This window comes from Sus scrofa, chromosome 7, assembly GCF_054392235.1.
Source record: "Sus scrofa isolate SSC_HxYL_T2T_F1_AM1 chromosome 7, Sscrofa_HxYL_maternal_Yorkshire_Landrace_v2.0, whole genome shotgun sequence".
Lineage (NCBI taxonomy): Eukaryota > Metazoa > Chordata > Mammalia > Artiodactyla > Suidae > Sus > Sus scrofa.
Window position 1 is genome coordinate 110,230,801 of NC_139389.1, and position 18,206 is coordinate 110,249,006.

The window sequence follows — 18,206 nt, forward strand, 5'->3', positions numbered from 1 at the left end:
TTGGATGAAAACAAGAGTCTGCCACCAGACATGGATAATTACAAGCCACAAGTTAAAACAACACCTACACTAGTGATATGGTGATAACAAGGATGACAAAAGAACTGAAATAGCTGTGTCCTGCCCCACCACGTGGGTCGGAGAAAGCCTCTACCAACTTCCCAGAGCAAAATCCTGGAGACTTACACGGGAGAGTAAGGTAAATATGAGGCTTGCCTTCACTCCCCAGCAGAGACCTGTTGAATCGCCCCAGAGATATACATAGAATTGTTTAGGCTGAAAACGAGTTTAGAGATTATCTCTAACTTTACAGATAAGGAAACTGAGGGACAGAGAGAGGACTTGCTCAATTCCACATGGTGTAGTTGCTTAACCTGCTTGAAATTCTTCAGCAGATGAAGAAAACCCAGAAAACCCTTCTGTCGAATTTAGGAGAACATTTTTGTGGCATAAAATGCCACAATCTCCCGGCTACATAAAAATAGAAAGAGCAAAGAAAGAACACCCCCAGGGATCCCTATGCAATCTGCCACCAGGTTACCAACGTAGCAGCTCCTAGGCCCACCTGCTTGGCCCAACCTGTGGAGTCATTCCCATTGTAAACCAAAGTGCTCTTGGAGCCTAAAGATTAAAGGTGGGATTTAAAATGTGTGTTTCATACATCTGCATCTTTTTTAAAAAAACATGTGGCTGCATGGCGGCATACAGATGTTCCTGGGCCAGGGATCGAAGCAGGGCGGTTGCAAAGACAATGCTGAGTAGTTAGGCCGTGAGCCACAGGAGAAGTCCCACATCTCACCTTAACAGCATGCATGCTGTAGACAGAATGTCTAGGTTACAGTCCCGGTTCTTTGGGGCAAATTATTTAACTGATGCACGCTGCAGGCTCCTCATCTGTAAAATGGGGAGATGAGGTTACCTGTCTGGACAGGACAGAGCCAGAGAATGGGTCTCGTCCTCTTTGCTCTCACCTGGGTGCTCTTTCTCCTGTGCCACCAGAAGTTATTCCTTCTAGCACTGGGCTGTCCAGGAACCCCGTCTCCTTGCCCTGGCCCTTGCTGTCACTTCCTTGTGAGAGCCTGTCTACTTGGCACCAGAGGGGGCTGGGAATGATGAGATGAAGAAGAGAATGTGACCTCATCACCTGGGCGGCAGCGGCAGCTCTGGCACTCAGACCCTGCCCGTGCCCCACCACAGACCCCAGCCCGCCCTCGTGTGTTCCAGACAGGCCCCCGCGCCCAGGCCTTGGATGATGGCTGTCTGCTCCCGCTCAGCATCTGTGGGACGTTTGCACCAGGCCTTCTTTATAATTACTGCGCCTTGTGCGTCCGCCTCTCTGGGGCTGGCTCAGCACCTGGCCAGCTGCAGGGCGGGCCCGGCCTGCGTCTGCTCAGACTCTGTGTCACCTCCAGCAGCTGCAGCGTCTGGGCCTGCTTCCTGTTTGCACCTGCAAGCCTCACTGGCATCGCCCGTGGTCCGTGGGGCCTTGGACCCGCCATGACATCCCAGTAGCATCCTGCCCACTGTGCCAAGTTTCCTTCTGGCCCGATGGCGGCTCTGGGCTGCCCCCACCTACTACAGTTTCAAGGAAGGTCCTGGTGCTGCAGCCATGGTGCTGCCCAGCATCGGTGCAGCCCTTCCCTGGTTTCCACAAGGCTGTCCTCTAACTGTACTCTGAGTCTTTATACAAACGTCCACTGGCACCTGTGTGCCCTTGCATCTGTCTCAGCTTGAGATGCCAGGCTGTATGGGCCCTGGTGACTCAGAACCCCTCCTCCCCAGGACTCCGCCTCCTGACCCGGATCATTAAGGTCCTTCCCTCTGGCCCTGGACCCTCCTCATACCTCTCCCGAAGGCGTCAGCTTTCAACCCTCCTCCAACCTTAGGCCACTATCTCCCGCTTTTGTGTTCCCAAGGGTTTGCGGGTTCAGCTCTTCAACTGCTAACCATAAGCCACCCCCACCCCCACCCCCGTCAGACCCCCAGCCAGCCCCGCCTAGAGGACCCGGGAAGGGAGCACACGAGCTGTGCCTCATTCTCCGGCCTCCACCCCACACAGGAGCTACATCGAAGGCAGCCATAGGAAATCGGATCAGGAGCCCCTCGCCGGTAACTACACGCTCCTGGGCCCGGCGCTCCCAGTGAGGCCTCTGGCACCTTCTGCCAGGGCTGGTCCACCCCCCGGCTGCCCACTCCTCCTCCTCTCCAGGCAGGTTCCTTTTGACCCTGCACTTCCCCTGCCGACCACACGCACCTTGCCTGCTCCGTCCAACTCTCCCACCCCTATTCCAGGCACTGCCCACCTCCCAGGTGAGCCAAGGCTGAGGTAGCCTGGGCATCAAGGACACCTGCTGGTAGGAAAAGCAAACAGAGCTGTTCCCAGAGTCCCTGGCCCGTGAGTGGCTCACATTCCTCCTTCCTGGGCTGTCAGTTTCTCAGCATCTGCCAAATCTCTCTTTCTTGTATTGAGGTTTTTTAAATCCCCGTTCAGTAAACACACATGACTTCCACACGTGTACAAACACACACAGACGTCTCACCCAGAAGCCGCCCAGCTTCGCAGCACAGACGGGAGCCTCCTGGGAAGACACACTCCCAGACACACGTCCCCTCTGCACCCACAGCCACACTTCCCACCCACTCTTCCCTGACACGCAGACACAAAAGGGCTGCCAGCGTCGTCTACACATCCAGAGCCACATCCCTGCTTTCTCCATGTCCACAGGCCTGGAAGACGCCCATACTGCACACATGAATCAGTCTTCTGTGCAAAGCCAGAGCTCCACATCGCTTGAAAGCACATGTACACGTGAACAGAGGTGCATCCCCTTCCCCCACACAGCTCACGTGGGTCACATGTGTCGCGTGGACTGAAAGGCCTAGACAGCTAGAAGCTGTCTCTTGCCTGGGCTTCAAAAAACTGGACAGGCATTAATTTGGGGCAAGTATACTCTTTGTCCCCAGCTGTGGACAAACCGAGCGTGAGACGTGTCACAATGAGGTGTGAAAAGCAGGGGGCAGACCGAGGTCCCCAGCCTCATAGAACTGCAAGGGCTCTCTTAGGAGAGAGCAGCCCGGTCCCTCTGCGGCATCCACAGGCTCACAGATACCTATCTGACCCATATGCCACAGCGCATGTGTTAACGCGACAGCACCACATCCCTCCGAATTAAAATCGGTCAATGATGGGATGGGAGTTTAGCAGGCCGCTCAACTGCAGGGCTCCCGGCCTCCCAGCAGCACCCAGCTCTTACCAGGAAGGTCCCTCTGCCTCTTCCCACCCACCTCCCCAGCCCTCTGGCTGCGCATCATACCTCCGGAGCCCTGGGGCCTCGAACCCTGGGCACCCCGCTGTGTGGCCACCGCCAGGCCCCCCTCTGTGGAGCGCCCTACTCCCGGTCAGACCCTCCAGAGCAGACACCCCAGCGGGAATTTGGACTCACTGTGCTCCTCCAGCCCCTGGATCATGTCGAATTTATAGATTTCCTTGGCATAGTACTCCGACTCGGTGTTTTCCTGAGTGCAGTCGTCTCCCCTCTCCCCGTGCACCTCCTCCAGCAGCTCCCGGGTGCTGTTGTAAAGGTCCAGGACCTGGGTGGGGATGTTGGCCAACATCGATGGATCGGGGGGACTGGTGAGCCTGAGTTTGCTCAAGATCTGTCCCCTAATGGCTTCCACCCTCTTCCTCTTGATGTGGTCGAAGTCCAAGGTGGTGCAAGTGGACATGGAGAGGCTGACCGTGGCAAAGTTCAGCAGGGCCAGGACCACCAGAGCCCTTTGCAAGTGCATCTTCATGCGTGAGCCGGGGAGAGAGGCCCGGGGGCTGCGAGGCCTGGTGAGGAGGAGACCCCAGCCGACGTGCAGAAGGAGGGAGGAAAACCAGGCGGCCTCCCTAGATCCCGAAGACTGAGGCTTGGCAAGAAGGTGCATGAACTCACTGCACTGCGAGAGCTTCAGGACTTCCAGGAAGCGCTGGCAACCCTGAGCACGAAGAAGCCGACTGTGTGCCTTGAAGCTCTGGGTTTCTTCTCCATGTGTCTAAACAGGTTCTGCTGGGCTCTGACTCCCAGCAGGCCAGGTGGAGGGCAAGCAGAGGGCTGGGAGGGGTGGCAAGGCAGCTGGGAGTGGGAAGGGAGCTGGAGTTTTTCCTTAGGTAAAAATAAATAGAGCGGATATCTGATATTGCCAAACGCCGCTTGGCGATGGGGAGAAAGTGGGTATTTTAAAGAGGGAGCAGAAGGACCATGGCTGGGTCCCAAAAATCAAAATCTTTGCGTTGCCCTGAAGGAGAATAAGAAAAGAGGATGGAAAAGCAAAGAAAAAAAATTTTTTTTTTAAAAAGTCGGATCCCAGTGAGTAGGTGGGGAGAGGCAGGGCTAGGCTGCTGCTGGCCCAGCTAAAGGTGGGGGCAGCGCAGGACACACTTGTCTCTCGGGCACACCATTCATGCTTTCTCTTTTGTTTACACTTCCTCGGGGGCTTTCTAAATGACTTTGTTCATGCTGCCTCTCATCTTCATTGGCTGGGATGCGGGCTTATGTGCAATTGGAATGCAAGGGGACAGCCCCTGGAGAGTAGCCCCAATAATCCACTTGGACGCCCAGGTCACCAGCACCTCGGCTTGTCTTCTCCCTCGGCCATTGCTTCTGGTCCCTGCTTCTTAAAAAATAAAAATAAAAAGGAAAAGAAGAATAAAACAGAAGCCGGTTGGTTCACTGCATGCCTCCTCCGGAAAGCTGTTACTCCTTCTTTCTCATGCTTCTTCCCCTATCTCTCGCCTCCTCTCTTGCTCATTCCCTTGGACTTGGCTTTCTGGTTCCCTCCCTTTCTCTCCCTCTAGCTTCCCTCTCCCTCTCCCTCTCTCTCACACACTCACATGCACACACACTGCTTTCTCTATTTCTCTCTGCTGAAATTTTATACCTCCCTCCCATGACGTTTCTGGCCCGGGGGCGGGGGGGGGGGGGCAAAGGAGGTGGGGGATTGGGGGGGAGGGACCAGTTCACGCAGCCTCTTTTGCTGCACGATTTTAATGTTTTAAACAGGCACAGGAAAAGCCGAGCCCGTTTGAAAAATACTTTGCGAGTCCTCTCGATCGACGTGGTAACTGAACTTTTTTTCCCCTCTTGGAGTCACTCCTGCTACACGTTGACTGTTTTTCTGGAAAGTTACTCCGATGAATCCCCTCCCTCCTTCTCCCCCCCGACTCCTTCGCCCTCTCGCCAGCTGTCAGTCCGTCCCCTCCTCGGCCGGTCTCTCGATCCCTCCCAGGCCCCGCGTCCCCGGCCGCCCCCCGGCCTGGCGGGACGTAGGCAGGGACGGGGCGGGGGGAGAGGGGCGCGGGGCGTGGGAGGGGCGGCCGTGCCCACCCTCGGTGGGGGTGACGCCCGGCCTGGGAGCGGGGTTGGAGTTGGGTTCAGCTCCGCGGCGATGCTGGCCCCGATTCTTCATTGACAAGATTGGAGTCGGGTGGCTCGCGGAAGCTTGGCGACGCTCCAGGGGCATTGAAAAATGGTGGCGTTTTCCGGCAGATCGAGGGTGCCCTCTGGCGAGGCGAGGCCGCCAGTGACGGGGGCTCCCCGGGTCGGAGCCGTGCAGGCCCAGAGGGTTTGGGGGTAAGGCTGGGGGCCTGGGGAGATGGGGCCGCGAAGGAGGGTGCAGAAAACAAGATCAGGTGCCCTGGGGAACAGGCTCCCTCCCGGCCCGAGGTGCGTACAAGTGCACCTCTCCCTTCCCGGAGCCCCTTCTGCAGCGGCTCTCGCAGAAATGTCCTCCAGATGTTGCTGGCCTCCCTCCCCGCCGAGGGTTCCGCGGGGAGCTGCGCCAGCGAGCGCAAAGTCAGCAGTTGGCCCGAGCCCATTTCCCAGATGGGTGAGGGGAGGTTTTCTCTCCACTTTCGTTCCTTTTCTCAGCCTAAGCTTCTAGGTCTTTTCCCATCAAAAACGTAGGGAGGGCAAGCCACAACGCCTGCCCCCGCCCCGCCAACTCAGGAATGTCTCTGAATTGATCACTTTCCTGGGAATCAGTGCTGCTGCCCGCCGCCACCCCATCCCGCCTCGCCCCAGCCTTCCTGACCCTTCCTGCGAGGGCCTGTTCTGCTCCTGGTTCCTAGGCCGCTAACTGAAGGGATGCTCTCAGCCTCCCCAGGGCAGTGGCTGATCAATTTAAGCTGAGGAAACGGAGGCACGGACCGATTTTCGAGCGTACACCGCTGGTGAGTGGTGGTGGTAATATTTAACAAGGGCTTTCAGGTTTGGGAAATATTCCTAGATGCAGAAAGCTTAAAGTAACTTGCTTTTTACAGCAGAAATGATCGCATTGTAAATCAACTGTACTTCAATAAAACTTTAAAAAATTAAAACAACTTTTTTTTCTAGAGTAAATTATTTTGAATGACTTTAGGTCATATAGTTAGTGAGCGTCAACACTGAGATGTGGACCCAGGAAATCTGTGGCCAGTTAATCTATGCACTTAACTACTCTATGCTATACTGCCTCTGGAATTCAGCTCTCATTTGAGAAATATTTTGATATCTACTATATGCCAGGTCCTGTTCCTGGCTCGGTGGATGCAGCAGTGAATGAAACAAAGCCATTCCCTTATGGACTTTATATTCTCGAGGTGGAGGTGGGGCAATGGGAAGGCAATAAATGAAATAAATGTGTAAGCAGTGTAATAATGGTAAAAGGTCCATGCCATGGTGGAGAATAAAGCAGGGAAGGAGGAGAGGAAGTGCCTAGGTTGGGGAAATGTTGCAGTTTAAAATCTGAGAAGGCCTTGTGGAGGCCTTTAAATAAATACTTGCAAAACAGGAGGGAAAATTGTTGAAGTTATACCCGCCTGGGCTCCACTTCTAGCAAATCAGAGTTCACATCTGTTTTTAGCAAACTTTGCAGGTGAGTCAGTGCAAGGTTTGGAAGACACTACTCCAGGGCCTCTTTCTGCACACAGTGAGCACCTCTTGCTTTCAGGAAGTCAGGGAAGAAGTAGGAGTGAAGGCTTGGAAAGTGGCCCCAAGGTGGTGATGGTGCAGCTGTGGAAGAAGATAGAAATGGAGTCTCAGGCGTTCCCGTTGGGGTGCAGTAAAAATGAATCCAACTAGTATCCATGAGGATGCAGGTTCGATCCTGGCCTGGTTCTGTGGGTCGGGGATCTGGCATTGCCCTGAGCTGTGGTGTAGGTTGCAGATGCAGCCTGGGTCCCGTGTTGCTGTGGCTGTGGTGTAGGCTGGCAGCTACAGCTCAAATTCAACCCCTAGCCTGGGAAATTCCATATGCTTCAGGTGCAGTCCTAAAATGCAAATAAAAAGAAAAAAAAAAAGTAAAGAAAAGAAAGAAAGAAAGAAATAGAGTCGCTCTTGCTAAGAAAGCTCTCTACAATGGAACTAAAAGGTCACTGGGGGAGTGTGAATTATGTAAGTCTCAGCCTGGATAAAATCTGACCTTTTGACCACTTATTGTCCTAATGAAGGCATCCAGAAGATCTGCCAGAAACTCAAGATACTTATCAGACCCCTACCTTACAATAACTCGTGACAGCCTATCTACTTATCAGACCCTTACTCGGAAGTAACTCGTGATTCCTTAAGGACAAACATTTCCTTTCTCGTAGTAGCAGAGAACAGCCTCATGACTTTTGCCTTTTGTAAGCCCCTGACTCTTTCTTTTCCCTGGAACACTCTTGATTTTACCAGAATCTGTCTCCCAACAATTCTTAAGATAGCCCTCCAATAAAGCTCTTTGTTCTTTGCAGCCCTGATACTGATTATTGTTTAATAGAGCTCACAAGAAATGGAAAAATTCAGGAGTTCCCATGGTGGCACAGCAGGTTAAGGATCCATTGCTGTCTCCGCACGGCCCAGGTCACTCCTGAGGCTCGGTTCCATCCCTGGCCGGCATGGTGGGTTAAGGATCCAGCATTGCTGAAGCTGTGGGGTAGGTTGCAAATTTCAGGGCGATAAGCCCATCTGGGGGTCCAAGCTGGGGTTCCCCAATACCAAGGCCTGGTCAGTAATATTGACCTGGGGGTCTTACAGGGTGAGCTAATGAAGGCTCAACTGACTTTTCTCATTAGGCTGGGAGTTTGAGGGCCATCTTCCTCTGCTGGCCTGGGAGAATGGGTGGCACCCAGGAACACGTGCTAGAGGAAAGTTCTTTAGTAAAATCTGGTGGAAGAAAGGCACTTGGCTCTACTGTTTAACACTCAGGTGATTTTCCTCAAGGCGCCGCCCTGCACCTGAATATTTTTACTTGTTGAATAGAGATACTGCCCTTGATCACCTCAAAGGGTGCTGGAGGGATTATTTGTAGTTTTGAAAATTATGAATACTCAGGTATTGGGTGTGTTGGTTCAGCCTCTCTGTAAACTTCAGGCAGAGATTACATATATCGCACTTTTCATTATAAACCATTTATTAGCACCTGACCCTCTGTGTGCCTGTTTTCTCATCTACCCAGTGGAGACAATACACCTTATCTTGCTTCCCACACAAAGGTGTTATGCCCTTCACATGAGTTAGCAACTGTGACGATCCTCTGTACATTGCAAAGAGCTGCACAAATGGAAGGAATTGGGGTAATCTCTACTGCTAGTAGTAGTGCTTGGCCCTTAACTTATGTATTTGGAACAGATGTAGGCAGTTTCTAAGGACTAAAAGTTTTCACTGTACCACAGGAGCACCCTTAGCAGAATTTAAGATCTGGAGATTTCTTCCAGAAGTCAAACAAAAAAGGTTTAGAAAGATTTGGTTTAAACTGGAGGTTAGCATATCCAAGAACAATGCGGCGGGCCCTTTAAGTAGGGGGATGGAAGGGCGGAGCCGTCGTCAGGGACGCGAGTAGGCCGCTGGGTTTCCAGGAAGTGACGCCAAGCGGCCGTGGAGATGGAGGACGTGCTGGACCTTGGCGAGGAGCGGCGTCGCGGCTCGGCCTTCTCCGTGAGGACCGACTCGGGGGCTTGGGGCCAGCAATTGGCGGGTGGGCAGGAATGACCCCGCCGGCCCCGGCTTCCCTGAGGTGCCTCGGCCCAGCCTGTCCCGGGAGGCGGGAGCTGGCGGGCCCTGAGTCTTGCGGCGGTGGGGTGGGTGAGGCCGGGGAGGAGGTGGCCTCCCTCGTCCCGCCCCTGGGGCAGCAGCTCCTCCGCTGCTGGGCTAGGATTTGCTTTCTTTAAAATCTTCAAAAAGTGGAAAACAGATTCCGCCTCTGCCGGCCTCTGGGACCGGTGGGACATTTCCCAGGTTCTCTCCGCTCCCTGGAGGTCCAGACGCCAACTCCCATAGAATGGGGAGATCTGAGGGTGACGGACTGGAGGGGCCCTGGTCAGGGTCGCACTTGCATTCCTCCTCGAGCTTTACCCTTTAGACTTGTCATGCCAGAGGTTTTTGTGAAAACCGTACGATTTTATTCAGGGAAGGAAAGAAGGCAGGTAGACAGAAGGCAGGTAGACAGGGAGGGCCTTTCTTGCCACTAATTCCCTTGGGGCGGTAGGGGGGCATTACCTCAGTTTTTATAGTTAAGGAAATCAAGAAGCAGATTTATAACGTGGGGGAAAGTCTAGGTGCTGGGGGTGGGGGTGGAGCCCAGAGGTCAGAGGGAGTATAAAGCTGTTGCTTGGGTTAAAAGAAGTTAACCTCCTGGAACCTCAATTTCCTTATCTCTAGAATGGAGATGCTGATACCGACTTTAAGGAGTTGCGGGAAAGATGAAATGAGATGTGTGTGGAAAGCATTTAATACAGTGGCTGGCATGTGCTGAGATATTAGAAGAGGTTAGCTGCTATTGATTTACTCAAGGTTATATGTACATAACAGCTATATTCAAGACCCAAGTTCAGTGTGTGTGTATGTGTATGTGTGTTTTAACTCCGTCACAGCCCCATCAAGCCTTTTTACCTTTAAAATTATTGAAGATCGCAGTCACTAACAGATTGGCCCACGGGGAGTTCCCGTCGTGGCTCAGTGGTTAATGAATCCGACTAGGAACCATGAAGTTTCGGGTTGGGGATCCGGGGTTGCAGTGGCTCTGGCGTAGGCCGGCAGCTACAGCTCCGATTCGACCCCAAGCCTGGGAACCTCCATATGCCGCGGGAGTGGCCCAAGTAACGGGAAAAAAAAAAAAAAAAAAAAGATTGGCTCACGGGCAGGTCTTTAGTTTTGCTGTGGAGTCTCTATGAGTTCTGAAGGGCCCCATCTGATGTCCTCTAAGTTACTAGAGGAGAGAGATGAGGAACAGGAGCAAATTGCTCTAGGGCGAAGCGGATTGCTTGACTGATCAAGGAGAATATTAGGTCATCAGACCTTTCGGATCCGTGCACTTTTTTAGTACCTGGGGGTTATAAATGTTCTCATTCATTCATTCTTTCAACAGATAGTTATTGAGCCCCATCTGTGTATCCAGCATTGATTGTCTTTAGGTGCTGAAGATACAAGAGTGACAAAACTTAAGTCCCTGCCCTTATGGGGCTCATGTTCCAGTGAGAGGACAGGCAGTAAACAGACTCTACTTTGAAATATATAAAACCAGAGAGTAGTTTTTCTCAGTCATTCCAGTGGATTTATACAGGGTCTTTGGAATTTTTAAAAACCTTAGACTGTGTGACAGTTATTGGAGAAACCATCTATAAACAGCATTGAGAGGCAAGATCCTTGACTTTTTGTTGGAGCACAGTCACTGCATGTTGTATGCCAGGATCACATACCCAATGTTATGGTAAATGGAAAAGGGCAGCCATAGACAACCCCACAGACAAAGTGGGATTGTCTACCTTGGGAAGAAAATGAGCTGCTTATTGTCAGAAAGGCTGTTTCTATCATCCCTGAAACCAAAATGATTACTTAGAATTTGACATGTAAACATTACATAAGGGTGTTTATGCAGCTCTCAATGTATTGGTGCAGTCAGTTCTTAGAACATCTTAAAACTGAAATTCCAGCAGGGTGTAGAGGAAAGAACTCAGGGTTAGAAGGCAGATGATTCTGCTCTTGGATTTATCTGTTACTTAGTTGCTTTCCTGGATCTCAGTTTCCTCATTTGTAAAAGGCCTCAGTCTCAGTCTCTCTTATTGTGAAGTCCAATGAGATCCAAAAGTGCTTACATTAATGCTGTTTTTTTTTTAAAGCAAAAAATGAGAAATATAAACATTTCAACACCCACTAGTCTGCCTCAATACAGTTTTGTGTATACGCTTGGAGGCCTTTGAGACAAAGCCTGCACCCCAGGAGAGCTTTGGGAAACACCTGCAAAGGGTTCATTTCATGACTCAGAATTTGGCATGTTCTGATTTCCAAAGCTGATGTCTCAAAATTCTTGTCAGTACTTTTTCTTTAATGTCTGTAAGTGCAAATCCAATTAGTGCACACGTCAAAGCAACTGCTATCTGTATTTCTCCGGTTTCAGTTCCCAGAGAATTGCTGCCCCCTCCCCAAAGCCTTTTTGATAACAATTTTCATGCCGAGCTGCAGCTTTGAGGGTAAGCCTTCCTCAACTCCCGCATAGGAAGATGGGGGCCTTGACCGTACTCTTCCCGAGCTGTGGCATGAGGTCGGTGCCCCTTCTAGGGGAGTTTCTAGCTGCTTTTCATGGGCAGGAAAGGTCTGTGGCTGTCAACAGAAAACACGGTGGTCCCCCATGGATTTCCTGTTTTACCATCTAGAACGGACCTCGGGTGCTTTGCTGTAAGGATTGGGGCATTTTCTGAGTTTTCAGTCAAGTTGCTCAAATCCCTTCCTCCCCATGTCACCGTGAAGCCCATGCTTGCTTACCTTTGCAGAATTGTCCTCCTCATAGTGGCTCAGAGACATCTGGGTCAGCAGTGCCCCTCATCTCTCCTTACAGGGGCCCAGGATGGGGCGCCGAGCTCAACAGGAGTCCGCTCAAGCCGAGAACCATCTCAGTGGCAAGACGGCCTCTTCCCCTCTGACTGCAGAGGTGAGTGTTAAAAAGCTCTGAAGAAATGCACTCTAATTGTTAGCGGTTACTCAATGAGCAAGGATTTGGTCTCTCATGTGTTTTTTTTTCTCTTTCTTCTCTTTACTGTCAGCCTCCCTCCTGTCTTGATTGGGGAATTCACTTGCCCGGCATTGGGCCTGTTAGCAAGAAACGGAAGAGGAACTTTTTTCTTTTGATGCCAGAGTCGTGGCTGTGTATCGCTTTATAGTCTCAGGGAAGACGTTTTGTACGTTAGCTGAAGCGAGGGACTGGGAAGATTCAAAATCCGGGTTTTTATTCCTGCCAGCCAAATGCCAGGGAGGCATGCCGCTGACGTAAAAGCTGGATTACACAACTGGACGTTTGTGGTGACCCGCGCTTTCTACAGTTTTTAGGCAGGAAGGGGAGCTGCCCTGGCCTTGCTTTCCTGGAAACTTTTCCAAGTGGCCTGGAATCGTGGGAATTTATCCAGCTCCTTTCCAGAGGGTGGGTGATCTGGGTGAGCCGTGCGTTTAATGCCAGGGCACTGTTTTCGGCCGTTGACTCAGAACATCTTCTCACCCTCTGCTGCCCGTTGAAAACACTCTGCCCTTTTCAAGCACTGGCTTCAAGGCGGTCCTCTGTCGGCTCTTCCTGGCTTCTCCAGGCCGACTTCGGGCTCCCCTTGCTCAGTTCCCCAAGTCCCTGTTAGACTAGCTCACATTATGCACTCATTTTATGTGTCTGGCCCACAAAACCGTGAGTTGCTGGCCCACAGGTGACCCAGCTCTTTGGCCCGTGGTAGGTCTATAACAGATGAGGGCATCTGTGCTGGGAGTCCGAATGGGCCAGGCAGGTGTCTCAGCTCAGCGTGCTGGGGACACAGCACAGACACGCTTGACATACATACCAGGTAGGGAGGAAGAGCCTCGGCTCTTGTAGGAAGGACGTTCCCCGCCAGGGCTCTTAAGTGCCTCACGTGCCCGTTGCTGTGCTCTTTGATTTTCTCACGTCCTGCGCAGATGCGGGTGCAGAGAACCATCTCTCCTCTCAGATGACAGCCCCGCCGACACAGCAAAGCTGGCGGCCGACCCTTGGCCTCCTGTCCTGACACCTGCAGGCAGAGGATGGGCGGCGGAATGGTGGCAGCAGAGGCCACGTGTACCCTCTAAAGGGGCAACCGCTACCTAGCCACCGCCGGCCTGGGGAATTCAGGCCCAGCATCGCCAGCTCTTCTGATTTTCCAAGAGACTCTGGCAGTCTAGAATTTGATGGGAAAGCAACAGATTTTTAGAGGCGAGCGACGGAGTATAAATAGTACATCACCATGTGGGCTAGATTAGGCCCGAGGGTCGTCAGTGTGTGACTTTGACTGCTGCACCCCCATTACAGTGCTTATTACATTGTATTCTAATTGTTCATGTGCCTGGCTCCGTAGAAGATGGGGATTTCTGGAAGGCGGGGGTTGTGTCTCACCTGTATTCCCTCGTTTATGGCAGCGCCTGGCATCGAGCAGGCATGCCCTTGACTCTGCACAGGGTGAGCGGTGAGGTATGTGGTGTGTGATGAGGACTCTTAGAAGCTGAATAAGGGCGTCACAGGTCGGGGTGGCAGATAGTGGCCCTTGGGAGGCACCGTTAAGGGGTTGGTGATAGAGCGTACGGAGATAGTGAAGGAAGACGTACCAGGCCCGACCTTGGATTTCAAGGAACTTGACTTGCAGGGGTGGAGATCTCTAAAGGCAAGTTGGGCCAGCTGGTGATTGGGTTAAGGGAAGCCCGCTCTTGGCCTTTGGCCGCTTCAGACTGTGGGTCTAGGAGGATCCATCCCAACGTCAGGTCATTTATTTATTTATTTAACAAGTGTTTATTCACACTGACTGTGCGCCAGGCACCATTTTAGGGGGTTGGCATATTTCAGTAAACAAGGGACAAATCCCCTCTGGTAATGGAACTTATATTTTCATGGTCAGGGGCAGCCACAAAGGCTACTTACAAGCCTGCTCGGCGGTGAAAGAGGTTCTAGCCACCTCTAGTGGTAACGTGAGTGACCCGAGATGGGCCGGAATGCCCTGCTGGCCTTGAAGCCCTGTGTAGCCTCCAGCCGGGCTGGGGTCGGTAGGCCTGGCTCACCTGCCCATCAGCCCTCCCTTGGTTCCTAGGCGAGAGTCCACTGTGAGCCCCCAACTCCAAAGTCCCAGGCTGTGATGAACCTGTCAGGGTTTCGGCCTTTCTGGAATACCTGCCTGTTTCTGCAGAGGCATTTCCTTTCTCGTCTCTCTTTTTTTTTTTTTTTTTTCCTTTTCCTCCCCTCACTCTGGGCCTTAGTGTTTTTCTGGGAGAACAAGATGAAAAATCATTCTGTTCTTCACCCAGCTGGTGCCTCTGACAGCAAAATACCAGTCAGAATTCCAGGATCCCTGCTCTCCCTGAGTTAATTGAAGCTTAAAGCAGTGTGGGCAGCCTCCCCCGGGGCCAGATGCTCACTGCACTGTGTGGGACTTTTTGGCTATTTCTTTCTAAAATTAGATCCCAAGACTTGTGTGTGTGCCCATTTGCATTCCAATTCTGAATGTATTACTTGATAGATTTATTTTTGTCCTCTCACTGACTATATTCGAGGATGAAGCTATTCGTAAAACATCAACATGGTACCTGGTGGCTGTCAGACACACTAGCGTTACTTTCAAGTTATGTAGCAGTTAGTTCAAACTGCGGATTTCACAGCCAGGGGGTGGGGGTGGCAGGTGGGGAGCTCTGTGGAGGAAGCAGAGCAGCGGTCTGCTGGACTAGAGGGAACACAGGCCTGGCCTCAGAAAACCAGGGTTGAACCTCGGCTCTGCTAATTGCCTGGATGGTGAACAAACCCACTCATCTCTCTAATCCACCAGGTCATTATCTGTCAAACAGCAGTAACAGTACCAGCAGGTTGATGTGAAGGTTAAGTGAGATGTGCATTTAAAAGCACCTTGGGAAGCTGCAGGGCACTGTACAGATGTTCATTCATCCAGTAAGTAGTGAGTAAGAGACTGGTTGGACTGAACCCTGCTGTTTTGATTCAAGGGCTGCAGAAAAGGAAGGTGTAGGCCTGGGTTTCTTTTAGAACTGATTTGGGCAGTTCCTGTCGTGGCTCTGCGGAAACAAATCTGACTAGCATTCAAGAGGACGCAGGTTCCATTCCTGGCCTCGCTCAGGAGGTTAAGGATCCGGTGTAGGTTGCAGACGTGGCTTCGACCCCTTGGTGCTGTGGCTGTGGCCCAGGCCGGCAGCTGCAGCTCTGATTGGACCCCTAGCCTGGAAACCCCCATATGCCGTGGGTGCAGCCCTAAAAAGCAAAAAAAAAAAAAAAAAAAAAAAAAACACAAACAAACTGCTTTGGAAGTCTCTCCAGGGGTACTACTCATTTATCCCCAGGTTGACAAGCAGTGGTCCCAAGCAGGTCTGTGCTTTCCGGGCGCAGCGGCTTTCCTCTGGAGGAGTGGATTAGAGCACAGGCCTTGGGAGCGGGCAGCCCTGGGCTGAAATCCGGGCTCTGACTCAGCAAGCTGCTATCCTCGTTAAGCCTCAGTTTCCTTATTGGTAAAGCTGGGTTAATAGTATTACATACTTGATGGGGTGGCCAGAAAGGAAAAAACCAAGATAACAGATGTCAAAAAAAAAAAAAAAAAAAAAAAGCCTTTAACACAGTCTGACACATAAGTGCCCAATATATTACTGCTCTCCATTACTAATTCTCCAGAACTTGGGGGTTTCGATATTGCGCCTTAACCCTCTGAGCTAAGGTTGAACGCTGGTGGCCTTTAGGCTGAATTTAGCCTGCGGTCATGTCTTCTTCGATCTGTACAGAATTAAACATTTTTAAAACTTGGATGTTACCATTGATACACATGCTGTGAAAACCCAGGTTTGGGGCTCCTCTTTGAAACCTGAGGTTCTGGACACAGTGGGGACGCTGGGCTGGCACCTCCGTGGCAGCAGACAGCTGGAGCTGACAGCCGTGCTTGCTTACGTGCGGCCCGTCCTCTCTAGCTCACCTTTTCTTTTCTTTTCCTTTCTTTTCAATTTGTTAAAATGAAAACTAGTTGATTTACAAGGCTGTGCCAATTTCTGCTGTATAGCAAAATGATCCAGTCATATACACTTTTTTTCCTTGTATTATCTTCCATTGTGGTCTATCTCAGGAGACTGGACCTAGTTCCCTGTGCTGCACAGTAGGAGCTCATTGCTTCTTCATTCTAAATGGAATAGTTGGCATCTACCAGCCCCAAACTCCCCTTCCTTCCCACTTTCTCCCCCTTTCCTCACCACTTCTGACTTGAGTATACCTGGTCAGATTTACTCACATTTTTTTTTTTTTTTTGCTTTTTGGGGCCGCACCTGCAGCATATGGGGGTTCCCAGGCTAGGGGGTTGAATCGCAGCTACAGCTGCCAGCCCAGGCCACAGCCACAGCAACAAAGGATCCAAGCCGCGTCTGCGACCTACACCACAGCTCATGGCAACACCAGATCCTTAACCCCGCTGAACGAGGCCAGGGATCGAACCTGCAACTCATGGTTCCTAGTTCATTTCCGCTGTGCCACAATGTGAACTCGCAGATTTACTCACATTTGATCTGCCTGGCTCCTATTTCCTTTAGAGTTTGAAACTCCTGCTCTTCTAGGATGGACTAATTTTCAGGTTTCCTTGTGTATCTATTGGTATTGAATTTGGGTGCAGGCATCAAAAACTCACCCCCAGTGGCTGGAGCAAACAGGAGTGATTTTTCTCACAGCAGGAAGGTCCAGTGGCAGGCAGAGCAGGGCAGGTGTGGTCACTGGAGAAGGTCCCATATTGCTCCCACCCCTTCTGGACACCGGCTCTGCCATCTGGAGCTTGTGACTTGTTTTCATGGTAGCTGACATGATGGCTGATTGTTCCCCGGGGATCCAGTCTGTGTTCTAGGTCAGAGAGGGAATTGAAGAAGAGTTCATGGTTCAGGCCAAGGCAGGATGTCCCTGCTCATTGGGAAAATGGTAGCCTCACCAAGGAGACATCTGGTTACATTTCATTGGCCAGAACTGGGTCTTAAAACCACCTTAGGAGTTCCCGTTGTTGCTCATTGGGTTAAGGACCCAACATTGTCCCTGTGAGGATGTGGGTTCGATCCTTGGCCTCGCTCAGTGGGTTAAGGATCCAGTGCTGCCACAAGCTGCAGTATAGGTCGCTGATGCAGCTCGGATCCCGCATTGCCATGGCTGTGGTATAGGCCAGCAGCAGCAACTCCGATTTGACCCCTAGTTTGGGAACTTCCATATGCCTTGGTACAGACCTTTAAAAAAAAAGAGAGAAAGAAAAAACAACCTTAAATTTCAAGAAAGTTTTCAACTGGGCATGTTGCCACATCCATTAGGGGTTAGGAAGAGGAAGAATGGCTGTTGAGTATGCAGTTTGTGCCTCACAGGTCATTTTTTTTAAAAAATTGAATTTATACCAAGTTTTTATTGGTAGGCTTGGGTATGAAAGGAAAAAATTATTTTTTACTTTATTTTTTTTTTTTTTTTTTTTTTTTTTGGTCTTTTTGTCTTTTGTTGTTGTTGTTGTTATTGTTGCTATTTCTTGGGCCGCTCCCACGGCATATGGAGGTTCCCAGGCTAGGGGTTGAATCGGAGCTGTAGCCACCGGCCTACGCCAGAGCCACAGCAACGCAGGATCCGAGCCGCGTCTGCAACCTACACCACAGCTCACGGCAACGCCGGATCGTTAACCCACTGAGCAAGGGCAAGGACCGAACCCGCAACCTCATGGTTCCTAGTCGGATTCGTTAACCACTGCGCCACGACGGGAACTCCGGAAAAAATTATTTTTAATAGCATAAAAAAAAATCCCCATTCCTCTCCAGTTTTCTGATTTGCGATTGTGTAGTGTTCAGGGAACATGGGCTGCCCTGCAGTTGCAGGACACCTGATGCAGTTGTTGCCTGTGGCAGATTCAGCTTCAGTCTTTTCCTTCTTCCTGGTTTCTCTGTCTCTGCTCGGGGGCTTCCTGCCTGGAGGACACCTGTGGCTCAGCCCAGGTAATTAGATTCTTCCTCCCTCTCTAAAAGAAGAGCATGGATCTCCTTTTTTGGCTTGGTCAATCTGTAAGTTTTCAAATAATTGCCAAGAACTTACCTCCCTAATCCTCCTGATTAACCAGAATGATGAGCTCTTCAGGTAGTTTTATTAGCTTGGAGTTGATTATAGAGTCGTGCCTGCTTCTGTCACGTTGCTGTGAAGGCCCAATTAGGTAACACACATAAAGGCTTAGCGCAGTATCCAGCACC

General features: G+C 51.2%; 2 protein-coding genes across 16 annotated transcripts in view; one reads left to right on the plus strand and one right to left on the minus strand.

The window, feature by feature from the left end:
• Window positions 1-12,206, minus strand: part of TGFB3 (transforming growth factor beta 3) — a 28,386-nt gene extending 16,180 nt beyond the window's left edge. Inside the window, exons 1-3 of one of the 3 annotated variants that reach the window (XM_084966738.1) lie at window positions 11,760-12,193; window positions 6,838-7,034; window positions 3,444-4,659 (exon numbers count right to left, since the gene is read on the minus strand). In XM_084966738.1, coding sequence (XP_084822864.1) covers window positions 3,444-3,930 — 487 coding nt within the window. In that variant the 5' untranslated portion in view covers window positions 3,931-4,659; window positions 6,838-7,034; window positions 11,760-12,193. Of the gene's footprint in view, window positions 1-3,443; window positions 4,871-6,837; window positions 7,035-11,759 lie in introns of those variants that run through there. The other 2 variants (NM_214198.2, NM_001435013.2) reach the window with 2 other exon arrangements.
• Window positions 5,382-18,206, plus strand: part of IFT43 (intraflagellar transport 43) — a 131,969-nt gene continuing 119,144 nt past the window's right edge. For 4 of the 13 annotated variants that reach the window (XR_014811184.1, XR_014811187.1, XR_014811191.1 and 1 more), the window contains exons 1-2: window positions 8,879-8,936; window positions 11,833-11,925. Coding sequence is in view for 5 of the 13 variants with exons in the window: in XM_003128670.5 (XP_003128718.2) it covers window positions 8,883-8,936; window positions 11,833-11,925 (147 nt within the window). In the remaining 8 variants the exon portion in view is untranslated. Of the gene's footprint in view, window positions 5,616-6,138; window positions 6,215-8,878; window positions 9,016-9,659; window positions 9,767-11,832; window positions 11,926-12,037; window positions 15,274-18,206 lie in introns of those variants that run through there. The other 9 variants (XR_014811186.1, XM_084969884.1, XM_084969886.1 and 6 more) reach the window with 8 other exon arrangements.